The sequence below is a fragment of the Pezoporus flaviventris genome, unplaced genomic scaffold (assembly GCF_033815535.1).
Source record: "Pezoporus flaviventris isolate CSIRO_AGI_PZ_B2104156 unplaced genomic scaffold, CSIRO_AGI_Pfla_v1 ptg000016l, whole genome shotgun sequence".
Lineage (NCBI taxonomy): Eukaryota > Metazoa > Chordata > Aves > Psittaciformes > Psittacidae > Pezoporus > Pezoporus flaviventris.
In genome coordinates, this window is record NW_026892564.1 from 4,501,848 (window position 1) to 4,516,598 (window position 14,751).

At 41.5% G+C, this 14,751-nt stretch overlaps 1 protein-coding gene and 1 long non-coding RNA gene across 2 annotated transcripts in view; both read left to right on the forward strand.

The window, feature by feature from the left end:
• LOC133269858 (uncharacterized protein C12orf50 homolog) overlaps positions 1-14,549 on the forward strand; it is a 52,351-nt gene extending 37,802 nt beyond the window's left edge. The window contains exons 7-9 of the mRNA XM_061454521.1: positions 7,872-7,961; positions 8,499-8,590; positions 14,331-14,549. Coding sequence (XP_061310505.1) covers positions 7,872-7,961; positions 8,499-8,590; positions 14,331-14,423 — 275 coding nt within the window. The 3' untranslated portion in view covers positions 14,424-14,549. The remainder of the gene's footprint in view (positions 1-7,871; positions 7,962-8,498; positions 8,591-14,330) is intronic.
• LOC133269932 (uncharacterized) lies at positions 5,366-5,860 on the forward strand. The gene is made up of 2 exons (XR_009743609.1): positions 5,366-5,456; positions 5,643-5,860. It is a non-coding gene; the product is annotated as an uncharacterized LOC133269932 (long non-coding RNA).
• Positions 14,550-14,751: the final 202 nt, after the last annotated feature.

Below are 14,751 nucleotides of genomic sequence, written 5' to 3' on the forward strand. Positions count from 1 at the left end.
TCGAAGCCTATTGCTTTGTGGAGTTTTGTTTCAAAAAAACCCCAGCAGAGCTAATATTCTCAAGGTCCAGATTTTGAAACAAAGCTACTGATTTTAGGATAAGATTACGGTTTGCCAGAATGTAAAAGCTTTCATGTTTTCATGTCTGTTCAGAGAGTATTGAGAGAAAAGGACAGGTAGAAGAGGTGAAGATAGCAGCAGCAGAGAATGAACTCAATTTCCATTTTCATTCCCCCTATGCACAGGTAAATACTTTAGATTTTAGAGTGGTTTGTATCCTTGATTTTCTTGATATCTCCATGTTGAAAGGGAGGACCATTATGTAAACTTTCAAGTTGCTATGGCATCTTCTCTGTGTCACAGCAGCACCTGTACATCAAAATACATAATTTTCAGAGGTGTCGAGAAGAGCTAAAGGTAATCTAAACTATATACAATTTCAACAGCGCACAGGCAATCAAAGAACATAGAAGTTGGAAATCACACCTATAGACCACTCATCACTTTCTTACTGAGTCAACATAATACTAATTCTGAACAAATAGACCACGTTTATAATTTCTTTTTGGAGCAACTTCCTGAATTACTGTAAAATCTCTTGTTTAAAACAAAGCTCTTCAGAAAGGGATTGTCCTCAAAAAAATTACTTAAATTCCACTGAGTGAAAATCAGGGTGGCCATATGGACACTTGGTTATTGTCCACATTTCATCGCTGGGGGATGATTAATTGTCACTAATGGCTGGGAAATTGGCTTTGGCTCCAGACCCCAGAGATTCTCCAGGTATAGGCCAGTTCTCCTGACTACAGTCCAGACGTGGCCTCTTTTCTTTCTAAATGTCTGGCACTGGGTGAAGCCGACCTTCAAATACTCTAATATTTTAAAGCGTGTCTTTGTTGCCTTTAAAAACTCACACACAAACTCACTGAGAAACAACAGGTCACCTGGCGTGTATAGCTCTCAGCCTGGATGCGGTTTGTATCCAGGATAGAAACATGAGTTTGCATTTGTCACTGTGACACTGTTATACATGGACTACTGCATCATCTTCCCCATTTATTAAAACCAAAATCTTTTAAAAGAGCAGAGTCACCTTTATGACAGCCACGGGGGTATGGGAAACCAGTGTGAATCTCCAGAAATTTGTTTTCTTCGGGTGCAGATTCTGTCAGTGTGGAAAACCTCTTGGATGCGGTACTGTGCGCCCACTATGAAAATGGAGATAGTTGCATCTGTTCAGTGGATTTAGAGATACGGAAATGCAGGTGGAAAGGAGCAAGTCCCTTCAAAACACATGTTTAAGTCTGAAAACAAAAGTGACTTTCTGCAGCCGAGCTGATGTTTCCAATGGGAACTGGAAAAAAAAAAAGATTTTTTTTCCAGATTTTTAAGTCCAAGTGTGACAGGTCTGTGCATGGATTACAAGTTCCCAAATGTCTAGGCTTTTGTTTCTTGTCAGGAATCTTTGTGGGGTTTGTTTTTTACTTCTCATTTTCCCACAGACCCATGTACTCGTAATAGTAAGAGAGTAATTGTGTGAGATTTGCCACATGTACGGCAGATTTTATTCAAGATCTCTTTAAATGTTCTGAAATATCAGAATACACTCCCACCAAGTCTTACTTGTATGTGCACAGTAGTTACATCATGTAGTGATCCATTAAGTCCATTTTTACTAGTTCATTTACAGTATCTGAAAACTGTTCCCTCCTGCAGCAGAAGTTAAAGAACATTGCCTGCTTGTGGGAAAGACAACCCTCAGGCTGTGTGAGGATCAACTGTGCCTTCCATCACAGCAAACCTCGTTATATCAATGGACTTTTTCTGCCACCTACTAACAGTGAGTAAAAATATTTTCTCAACAGATTTTTCATTAGAATTCAGAAAATATCCTTCTACTCTTGTTCTATTGTATAATAGGGGCAAGAAACGTACCATGCCAAGACAGTCAGGCATGATCTGCTATAGCGAGATACTGAAGTCATGGAATGCTTTGGCATTGGAATGCTTTGGCATTGGAATGTTGTTGCAGGAATTTTGCCTATCATGTTACAAATTGTCATAGCTACCAGTGGTATGAAAGATGAAGTCATGAACGGTAGCTTAGATTGCTGAGATCCACAGAGCAGGAATGATTTTTCCTTGGGTATTTGGTAGATTATATCTCTCTAGTACCGATCCTGCTCTTTTCTGCAGATGCGCTATTGCCACAGGCTGACCAAGAAGTGATTCTGCCTCCAGCCCAGTGTCAAGGCTCACTCACACGTCCAGGGAATACTGTAATACCAATTCACTCTCCACTGATTATAAACCTCAACGATGAAGAGGATGATGAAGAAGATGATGAAGAGGACGATGAAGAGAACTGTAAGCAAGATTTTTCTATCCTTTACAAGCAAGTAGAAGGTATTTTGTAAAACATTATAGTGTACTTCTCACTCAACTGATTCATTAGAATAAGCACTATTTGCATAAAAGAGTGGTTGACAAGTTCCTAAAAGAGTTTCCAGCAAATCTCCAAATTATCAGACCTGACAGTCACCAGCTGCGAGTGAGGCATCATTTTCTAATTCCTGTGAAATGCCCAGCTGTATGTTTCAACAGTGGTATAACTCACATTCCTCTTTCTCATTAAGTAGACTTTAAAAAGTGATCCCCAATTCAGATAATTTGTGAATTCAACTTAAATAATCTCCTCAACTGATTTCCTCAACTCCATAGGCAGTCTCATTACAAAACATTATTCTGACGTCTAGCAAACACAATGCATACCAAGCTCTTTCCTAGCTTACCTGAATGTGTATGTTTATGTACTTAGGTCCTTATGTTTTAAAACTTATTAAATGCGGTTGAACCATTCAGTGAATCTCATTTAGAGATGGCAGATCCATAGGGAAGAGATGAACTGCACATTCCCGGTGAGTGAAAGGAGAGAACGACCTGCTCTAAGGCGCACACTGCAGAAGTTAAAGTACTAATAATTTTAAGTCAACACATGTTATCTTCTTACAAGGCTTGTAACTGCAATTCCCTTGCCCTTGGAAGTACCTAATGTGAAGGAATGATTTCCCTGTCCGGAAGCAGAGGTTGTAATTGGGATGGAAATAAAAAGGAAAACTAAACGCCAAAAACCGTAACCAAGTGAAATTCATTATGTATTTGACTGTTAAGAATTGTTGAAGGTCTTTGTCTAGCTATCCCCTGATCTTTTAAAAATATTTCCCACAGATGTTACTGACTGTGTGCCTAAGACTGCTGAGGATATCGAAGAGGAAAGAGCAATAAAGGAAATATGCTATAAATCTGGTAAGTAGGAAAGGAGTTGTCACGCTTTTTTGAGCAGCCATGCTGCACACACAGTAATCTTTGGGGTATTTTTCCCTCTTGATAATGTTCAGGAGAGTTTTACGGGATTCAGCAGCCTGGCCAACGGCAGTCACCTAACCCTGTGTCACCGTCCCAGGAAACTGAGCTACGGCCCTCGGAAGCTACCCAGTGGGACTTGCAGAAAGCCAAGTACTTTTCATCGCCTCGGACAATGGGTACCACTTTTGAAATTACTCTTACAAGGAGAAACTAGGACACAGTTTGCCCCTCCTCTCCACTTTTTGAACTCAGGACAGTCCTAAGGCGTTTGCAAATATCATAAAAATACTTAGTTTTTCTTCTTATTTGTGTGTATGGGTATCACACAGGTGGTGACTACCTGCATCAATTGTCACTGTAAAAGGTGAAAATGGGCTGCATATTAACCCCAGGAGTACTTTCCTCGGGTACACAACATCAGTTTTTTGTGTAATTGTTCTTCAAAATCACAATTTATGTACTCTAACCATTCTAATGTTAAGAACTGGTTTCAATTTCTCTAGCAGGCTCTCTCTTGTAAACAGGGACAAGAGTCCCTATTTACACTCTGATAGGGCTATTTATTGCACCGTGAGGATGCCAAAGAACGGTAAAAAACAGCTTTCTCAGAGGCATTTTGAACTCTCTGCTGAACCTCTCTGGTGTCTAGAGGATGAGACGTAGTGGTATATTTCAAGAAAAGGACAGATATGTTTCCCCAAAGCTTTTTTTCAGCCAAGTTCTCTGAGGCTTTAGGTTCTGTGATAACAGGCACCTTGAAAATGCCATCAATTTAATGAGGCAGAATTCATACGTATCATACATGAAGAGTGAATCTAAAGGAATGATTTCCCTGTCCGCAAGAAGAGGTTGTAATTGGGAAGGAAATAAAAAGGAAAACTAAGAGCCAAAAAACGTAACCAAGTGAAATTCATTATGTATTTGACTGTTAAGAATTGTTGAAGGTCTTTGTCTAGCTATCTCCTAATCTTTTAAAACTATTTCCCACAGGTGTTTCTCACTGGGTGGATAAGACTGCTGAGGATATCAAAGAGGAAAGAGCAATAAAGGAAATATGCTATAAATCTGGTAAGTACGAAAGGAGTTGTCACGCTTTTCTGAGCAGCCATGCTGCACACACAGTAAACTTAGGGGTATTTTTCCCTCTTGATAATGTTCAGGAGAGTTTTACGGGATTCAGCAGCCTGACCAACAGCAGTCACCTAACCCTGTGTCACCGTCTCAGGAAAATGAGCTACGGCTCTTTTGATTTTTCTTCACAATCTAAATTTATGTAGTGTAGTTTGAAGCATCCTAAGATTCTTTTCACTGTATAGTATTGACTGACCAATTTTGCAGTCCTAAATTATTCCACAGAATTTGGCAGATTCTTGGTTTTCTCCTTTCTACATTTAAAATGCATCTTGTTAGAATAGTTTCGGTGATTTTTTTCTGGCACATGTTTATATATGTTTAGAGTACAGATGAGAGAAACAGTAAGAAATATCTGGGTTTAAGGCACATCCTTATTTTTCATAAGATACATTCTGAGGAAAGCATAGACAGATTTACCCAAAGCATTTCTTTAATTGAGTTCTCCGAGGCATTAAGTTCTGTGATGACAGGCAGCTTGAAAATACCATCAATTTGGTCAGGTAGGATTCATAACTACCATTCATGGGAAGTGGGAAGCTGAAGAACAAGCAGGTAACTTGGAGCTGGTTCTTTCCTTTGGAGCCAGTGCCTTCTTTACTCTGTGTACAACGGTATTTTCTTGGAGGGCATGAGTGTTATAGCTCAGGTAGTGGAGTTACTCCAGGCAGGATCCAAAGAACAGCCGAAAGAGAGAGAAGAATATAAAAAGGGAGTTGGAAGGCAACTGCACTGAACTCATGACAAGCTCCCAGAGGTGGGAGGAAGCGAATGGCAGTGCCCTTCCCAGTGCTTAAACACCAGCAGCTGAAACATTGTTTCTGGTGCTTTCACAGGTGAAAGCAATACAATTCCTGCAGAATTGAGCAACACAAGCAGAGGAGGAGGAGGGAGTACGGGAAGGAGAGTACCAAAAGCGAGTATTTCCAGAACTGGTTGCAGATCCTTTGAAAATGGAGGTAAGATACTTGAGCGTGGAGTCCTTACAGCTAAACATTACCTCATGAATGACATAACTGTCTATATTTGGATTGGGCTATCCACAATGAATACTTTCTTAATCTTGTCTTCCAGCCTTCAGTCTCCTGCAGTATGTCAAATTTTCAGTAATAGCACAACAGTATGGTTTGTTTTTTCACTTTTAGAAAGCCACACTGCAGAACCTAATGCACAACCCAGTTACCAACCAAAGGGTCACTGTAAGGATGGTGAAAACGATTCTCTTCCTAATGTGAGAGAACCTGGAAGAAAGCCTCATTCCCATTCTTCAGAGCCACGAAGATCAGCGTATGTAGTCTACCGAACTGTCACAGTCACCCAAGAACCCAAGTTTAGCCGACCTAGAGGTGGGTTCCTGCTTAAATGGAAGATTCTTAAAATGCCTCTAATATACCTGCCTGTATTGTGCTGTGGTCGATTGTGTCCCTGCAGGTAGAATACGTGATTTATGCCTGAAGACAGGTAAGAGCAAATTTGATGTAGCGTAACTTTCATACCTAGATTGCAGCAGTACTCACAGACAGAAATGCAATGCTTTATAAAGCTCTGCAATTAGTCAGACAGAATATTCATCAACAGTAATTAACCACCTTCAAAGCAGGAATTCTTTTCTCTGCCCAACAGAGAGGGACGACTGCAATGATGTGCTGATATGTATGAATATACCAATCCACATTCATTAATGTGTTTTTCATTCTTTTGAAATATGTATTAAAGCTTGGAATAGTACCTTTAACTTCTCAATTAAGTATGGTGGATTTACAATTATGTTATTCAGGATTTTTTTTTCATCTTGAATAAAAAAGGATTAGATCTTACTCAAACTGCTCTTCATTCAAATGCAGTGTAAATTTTTATGATTATTGTATTTTCACTTTTTTTTTCTGTTGGACGGAGCACAATTTCATTCTTCCTGCATTCATACAGGATGATATTTTCCTTTGTCTTTGTCCTCTTGATAATATGTACTATTCTCACATTTGACAGGAGCCTACAGGTGGGATACTGAGACTTCTTTTGTTCTTCTTGGATATCTGGTTTGGATGTAACCATAACTGTATGACCTTTGCTTTATTTTTAACTTGCTAATAGAACCTCAAAAATCTAATACATCATTTGGGGTTTATATGACTTTCTCCTTTTCCTGACCGTATCTGGACTTGTGAAAATCATTCAACACTGTCCCACGCGACATCCTTGTCTCTAAACTGGAGAGACATACATTTAATGGATGGACCACCCGGTGGATAAAGAATTGGCTGGATGGCTGCACACAGAGAGTTGTGGTCAAGGGCTCAACATGCAACTGGAGACCAGTAATAAGTGGTGTCCCTCAGGGGTTGGTGTTAGGACTGATCCCTGTTCAACATCTTTGTCGGCGACATGGACAGTGTCCATGTTTGCCAACGACGCTAAGTTATGTGGTTTGGTTGATAAGCTGGAGGGAAGGGGTGCCATCCAGGGGGAGTTGTGGGCCAATGCCAACCTCATGAAGTTCAACATAGCAAAGTGCAAGGTTGCTGGGTCAGGGCAATCCCAGGCACAGCTACAGGTTGGGCAGTGAAGTGATTCAGAGCAGCCCTGCGGAGAAGGACTTTGGGGTATTAGCTGAAAATGAGCCAGAAGTGTGCGCTCGCAGTCCAGAAAGCCAACTGTATCCTGGGCTGCATCAAAAGGACCGTGACCAGCAGGTCAAAGGAGGAGATCCTGCCCCTCTACTCTGCTCTTGTGAGACCCCACTCGGAGTATTGTGTGCAGTTCTGGTGTTCTCAACATAAAAAGGACATGGGATTTTTGGAACAAGTCCAGAGGAGGGCCACAGCGATGACAAGGAGCCTTGAGCCATATGAAGACAGGCTGAAAAAAAAACTGCAGCTGTTCAGCCTGGAGAAGAGTCGGCTTCATAAAGACCTCATAGCAGCCTTCCAGTATATGAAGGGGGCTGTGGTGGTTTAAGCCCAGCCAGTTCTAAGTTGCTGGCTGGGCTTAAACCACAACTGGGGCCTACAAAGATACCAGAGAGGGACTTTTCATCAGGGATGGTAGCAATAGGACAATGTTTTTAAACTTAAAATGTTAAGGTTAGATTTAAGGAACTAGTTCTTTACTATGAGGGTCATGAGGCACTGGAACAGGTTGCCTAATTAGTGGTAAATGCTCCATTCCTGGCAGAGTTCAAGGCCAGGCTGGACAGAGCCTTGGGTGACATGGTCTAGTGTGAGGAGACCCTACCTGCGGCAGAGGGGTTGGAACTAGATGACCTTTGAGGTCCTTTCTAACTCTAACCATTCTGTGATTATATGATTCTATGTTTATATGATTTTTGTTATACCAACAATTACCATTTTTGCTACTGTTTTTTGGGTTTTTTTCAGCAGTTCCCGAGCCATCTGTTCGGAAATGCTCCAAAGGAAAGAATGAGCCTGCCAAAAATAGGAAATTTTGGACACAAACGGACATCTACGGTAATACTGCAGCGTTGGGTGTAAACTGAAAATTTCAGTTTTAGTACGGAATTAATAATGTGAATTAATGCGATTAGTCTGGAACTAAGAGAAAACAAGGGTACTTACACATAACGTTGCCTTGCATCTAAGTACATTCACAAGCAGGGATAAAACAGGAGGACCGGATTATGCATTAGTTTCCTCTAAAAGCAGCTGATGCCTTCTGGAAGATTTTCAGTATAGGAACATGCACTTGGTTAAAGTCCAGAATGACCGTGGCAGAGTTGCCTCGCTTGGGAGGTCCTGTGAGCCTTATGGAAAGCCTGAAAGATTACAAAAAAAATCTTTGAAGAGAGAACTAGAGAGAGAGAGAATCTGTACTTAATCCTAGCTTCTGTTTCAGAGGTGCTGCAGGACTCACCCGATGCACTCATGGGTACTTCAGCTAAAGTAATATTTGTAGTAATGTAATATCTGATTCACCTGTCAGGCTAAGAGAGTCTTCCCAGAAAGTACATCTCAAGTGAGGAAACCATGTCTATGCTCTTCCTACAGACAAATACACTTCAGGATCCTATAATGCACCAACCTGGGGGAAAAGAAATCCACAGGCAAAAACATTCTCCAAGACTAAAACAACCATTCAGGTAACTGCTTGATAGAGATTTTGACCGCCTGGTCTCTCCCCACCTAGAAACCAAAATTCCAAAGTAACAACTTCCCCAACCAAATCCCAAAAGGTCCTACGCAATGCTGAGCAGTCTGGAAGAGCAGTTAAGAGTTGTGTTGATGTGCAGACCTGAAATTTGGCCTGTAGAACTAAGTGATTCCTAATTTTGTATAGTTTTACTGAAAGAGTGTATAATTTTACTGTATGAAATAATGCACAAAACCGTGTTCTGCGTATCTATTTTAACAACAGAGCCAAGAACACATGGAAGCGACCCAAAAAGGAAACCGATATGAAGACAGAAGGGAGATGAAACGAGTACTTGAATTCACAAGAACAGTCTAAACTGAAATAAGGGAATTCTCAACTGTAGTTCAAACGATCATAAAATTGTAAATTTCAAAAGTAAGATGTAGGGTACTCTCTGTAGTGTTTCAATACATTAGAAATTGTGGAAATTGTTTAACAATAATTTCACTATAATCCTAAATGTACTATACATTTACCTAATAAAAGTGAAGACGTATCATATTTTATTTTCATTATTTCCCTTGCTTGTATCAAGACTGTAATCACTTAATATAAATTACACTGAACTTTGACCACATTGAATTGACAAGCACAGTATTACACCTTCTTCAGCCTCATCCTTCAGCCTCAAAGCTCTTTGCAGAGAACTTGGCACCTCAAACCAACAAAACTTCTTCCTCTGTTATGCTATTAAAAGCAGGCCAGTGCAATGCGAGATGGCAAAGGCATCCTGGTGTTAAATACTTCCTATCTTAAAAACCAGGTCTGTCACCATTAATCTTAAAATGCAGCATCCATGAAGATTTCATGAAAAGGGAAATTTTCAGAGGACAGAGAAAACGGATTGATTTTCCAGAAACCTCCCTGCTTCTACCCTAGCAGTCACAGCCCTCTCTGGTATCCTTGCCTGTACTTTGTAAAGAAAACCCAGCATGTGCCAGTTTGAGATCTAATCCCCATCAGGTTCTTCTGTATAAAGAAACAACAACTGAGGAAGTACCACAGTTTAACCCCAGCCGGCAACTAAGCCCCACACAGCAGTTTGCTAACTCACTCATTCCCTCCTCCCTGGTGACTTGTAAGAAAGAAGCAGAAGGGCAACAGTGAGAAGACTCCTGTGTTCACATCAAAACAATTCAAAGGGGAATGCAAAGCTGCACACACAAGCAAAGCAAGGACATCACTCACCACTTCCCAGCAGCAGGCAGGTGTTCAGACATCTGCGGTGCTGGCTTCCCATGGGGTCACAACCTCCTTTGGGTATCCCCTGCTCCAGAGCGGGGTCCTTCATGGGCTGCAGGGGGACAGCCTGCCTCACCATGGTCTTCACCACAGTCTTCACATGGACTGCAAGGGAATCTCTGCTCCAGCAACTACTTCTTCACGGCAATTGGGGTCTGCAGATTTGCTGCACTCACAGATTCTCACCCCTCTCTTCAGGTGCATCACTGCAGGTTTTTGGTTGTTTTTTTTTCTCCTTTCTTAAACATGTTATCCCAGAGGCCCTGCCACTGTTGCTGGTATCTCCAAGTCACTGATGTCACTCACTGCTGAGGAATTGAGCCTATGTCAAATCTACAGCTTCATCTACCCCTCTAAATATTTGCTGTGGTTTAAGCCCAGCCGTAAATCAGACCATGCAGTCTCTGTCTCACTTCCCCCCTTCTCCCCTGACCCTGCTCCAGAAGGGACGGGGAGGAGAATCAAAAGAATGTAACTCCCACGGGCTGAGATAGGAGCAGTCCAGTAACTAAGGTATAACACAAACCACTACTGCTACCACCAATAATAATAATAATGACAAGGGAAATAACAAAGGAACAGAACACAACTGCCCACCACCCACCGACCGATACCCAGCCCGACCCGAGCAGTGATCTAGCCCTTCCGGGTAACTGCCCCCAGTTTTACAAACTGGGCATGACGTGCTGTGGTATGGAATACCTCTTTGGCTAGCTTGGGTCAGGTGTTCTGTCTCTGCTTCCTCCCAGCTTCCCTCCTCCCTGGCAGAGCATGAGACTCAGAAAGCCCTTGGTCAGACTAAACACTACTTAGCAAGAACTAAAAGCACTGGTGTTATCAGCGCTGCTCCCAGGCCGAAAGTCAAAACCACAGCACTGCACCAGCTACTAAGAAGGAGAAAAATGACTGCTACTGCTGAACACAGGACTATATATTTTGTTCAGAGGCAGCCTGGGGCCTGAATGGGATCAGAGCTGCTTGTTAGGGACATAAGCATCCACTGCTCTTTCTGCTGTAGCAGTAGACATCATGGAAGCAAGAAAAAACAATGAACCCCAGCAGTGTAAGCAGTTAACACACAGCACCTAAGAGCAGGAATCAGGTAATTTCTCAATTCACTAAAAGGAGTGAAGTAAGAAACGTGGAGCACAAGGACTTGCGTTAAAAGACGCTCAAAGAATAATGTTCATCTTTGTGCTCTCAAGACAACAGGTTCTACACAGGAAGAAGTTGGGTCTTATTTAAGCACCACAAGATGGGTTTGTTCCATTTTACATTAAAGAAACATGGGACGGGAGAATGGAAGACTCTTTGAGATCGTGTGATTTTCAATACTTTGATGAAACGAGATAAAGAAAGATGTTCAAGCTGGACAGGCCACACGGAACCATTATGATGATGTCAACAGCTAGACAAGCCATTGGCAGCCATGGCAATGGAACATTCTATACTGCCTAGCAACTGGTAGAGAATGTGAACTCAAAAAGACTAAAGAAGCTACCATCTCCTTCGCACAAGTGAGAGTAGGGAAGCACAAGACGTGCAAATGGCCACAGGTGGAAATGACTGCAATATCTATATGACAATGGTTTTGAAATTAGACCAGATAGTCTCAACCTGGATTTGATTATCACAGGTCCCTCTTCACAAAATAAACCTAATGCTCTTTTCTGCAGATGCGCCATTGCCACAGGCTGACCAAGAAGTGATTCTGCCTCCAGCCCAGTGTCAAGGCTCACTCACACGTCCAGAGAATACTGTAATACCAATTCACCCTCCACTGATTATAAACCTCAACGATGAAGAGGATGATGAAGATGATGATGAAGAGGATGATGAAGAGAACTGTAAGCAAGTTTTTTCTATCCTTTACAAGCAAGTAGAAGGTATTTTGTAAAACATTATAGTGTACTTCTCACTCAACTGATTCATTAGAATAAGCACTATTTGCATAAAAGAGTGGTTGACAAGTTGCTAAAAGAGTTTCCAGCAAATCTCCAAATTATCAGACCTGACAGTCACCAGCTGCGAGTGAGGCACCATTTTCTAACTCCTGTGAAATGCCCAGCTGTATGTTTCAACAGTGGTATAACTCACATTCCTCTTTCTCATTAACTAGACTTTAAAGGGTGATCCCCAATTCAGATAATATGATCCACAATTCAGATGGCCATCGAATACTCTTCACAAGTCCTCATAATTCAGGGATGACGTTACAGGCTTAGGAGGTACTTCTTTTCCTGGAAACCAGCTTTCGAACACGGGCTGTACTCACTCATCAGTGAAGCTGATGGAAGTCACAGCTTTGTTTACAAAAGACAATTGTGTGAATTCAACTTATATAATCTGTTGTACCGATTTTCTCAACTCCGTAAGCAGTCTCATCACAGAACATTAGTCTGAAATCTAGCAGACAAAATGCATACCAAGCTCTTTCCTAGTTTACCTGAATGTGTATGTTTATATACTTAGGTCCTTAGGTTTTAAAAGTTTTTAAGTGTGGTTGAACCATTCAGTGAATTTCATTTAGAGATGGGAGATCCATAGGGAAGAGATGAACTGCACATTCCCGGTGAGTGAAAGCAGAGAACAACCTGCTCTAAGGCGCACACTGCACAAATTAAAATACTAATAATTTTAAGTCAACACATGTTATCTTCTTACAAGGCTTGTAACTGCAATTCCCTTGCCCTTGGAAGTACCTAATGTGAAGGAATGATTTCCCTGTCCGGAAGCAGAGGTTGTAATTGGGATGGAAATAAAAAGGAAAACTAAGAGCCAAAAAGCGTAACCAAGTGAAATTCATTATGTATTTGACTGTTAAGAATTGTTGAAGGTCTTTGTCTAGCTATCCCCTGATCTTTTAAAAATATTTCCCACAGATGTTACTGACTGTGTGCCTAAGACTGCTGAGGATATCGAAGAGGAAAGAGCAATAAAGGAAATATGCTATAAATCTGGTAAGTACGAAAGGAGTTGTCACGCTTTTCTGAGCAGCCATGCTGCACACACAGTAATCTTTGGGATATTTTTCCCTCTTGATAATGTTCAGGAGAGTTTTACGGGATTCAGCAGCCTGACCAACGGCAGTCACCTAACCCTGTGTCACCCTCCCAGGAAACTGTACTACGGCCCTCGGAAGCTACCCAGTGGGACTTGCAGAAAACCAAGTACTTTTCATCGCCTCGGACAATGGGTACCACTTTTGAAATTACTCTTACAAGGAGAAACTAGGACACAGTTTGCCCCTCCTCTCCACTTTTTGAACTCAGGGACAGTCCTAAGGCGTTTGCAAATATCATAAAAATACTTAAGTTTTTCTTCTTATTTGTGTGCATGGGTATCACACAGGTGGTGGCTACCTGCATCAATTGTCACTGGAAAAGATGAAAATGGGCTCAATATTAACGCCAGGAGTACTTTCCTCGGGTACAAAACATCAGTTTTAGTCTGGAACTAAGAGAAAACAAGGGTACTTAAACATAACATTGCCTTGCACCTAAGTGCGTTCACAAGCAGGGATAAAACAGGAGGACAGAATTATGGATTAGTTTCTTCTAAAAGCAGTTGATGCCTTTGGGAAAATTTTCATGACAGGAACATGCACTTAGTTAAAGTCCAGGACAACCATGGCAGAATCGCATGAGTCACCTGATGCATTTGTGGATGCTTCAGCTAACGCAGTATTTGTAATAATGTAATATCTGATTCACCTGTCAGGCTAAGAGAGTCTTCCCAGAAAGTACATCTCAAGTGAGGAAACCATGTCTATGCTCTTCCTACAGACAAATACACTTCAGGATCCTATAATGCACCAACTCCAAGGAAGAGAAATCCACAGGCACAAACATTCTCCAAGACTAAAACAACCATTCAGGTAACTGCTTGATTAGAGATTTTGACCGCCTGGTCTCTCCCCACCTAGAAACCAGAATTTCATAGTAACAACTCCCCCAACCAAATCCCAAAAAGATCCTATGCAATGCTGAGCAGTCTGAAAGAACAGTTAGGAGTTGTATGGATTTGCAGACAATAATTCCTAATTTTGTACAGTGTTACTGATCTGAAGGCAAAAGTTGTACTTGCCTTTACAATGAGGAGCTACAGGAGGGGGTTTGGCTTGTAGCACTAGACAAAGCTCAGCAGAGACACTGCATGAGCGTGGTCTATTTGTCTCTCTTTGTCTGCTTATGTAGCATCTCCAAAAGCCAAACACTCATCAGCCACGGTCCTAATTCATGAAAGGAATCACTCTAGTAAACATTCACAGAATGCCCTGAGGGCCTAAAATTAATAGATTTTACAGCTGAGCAGAAAGCAGAGATGACAACTTGACCTTGCCTCTTGTGTCGACGGTTTACTGCTTAAACTGCTTCTGAAAGAGCGTATAGTTTTGCCATAGGAAATTATGCACAAGGTGTTCTGTGTTTGTATTTTGACAACAGCACCGAAAAGACATGGAAGTGAACCACAAACGAGAAGGGTATGAAGACAGGAGGGAGATGAAGAAAGTACCTGAATTCACAAGAACAACCTAAATTGCAGAAAGATAGGGGAATTCTCAAGAGGAGAAACCAAACACGATAAGAATGCAAATTCCAAAAATAACACGTAGGAAGTACACTGTAACACTTCAAAAGTGATTAAATTTTAATCCTTCATCATGGCTATGCTACTGCCTTGTTCTCATGCAGATTCTTATTCCTGACAACTGGACTCTATCAGCCCAGCCCTATCCATCCTATTCCTGATTTCTAATCCTATCTACGTACTCCAATGTTTCCCGAAGACGTGCCAGCTTGGAAATTGCTCTAAGACAAAAGAAGAAAGACAATCTCCTTGCGAACTCTTTCTGCCTTTCCCATT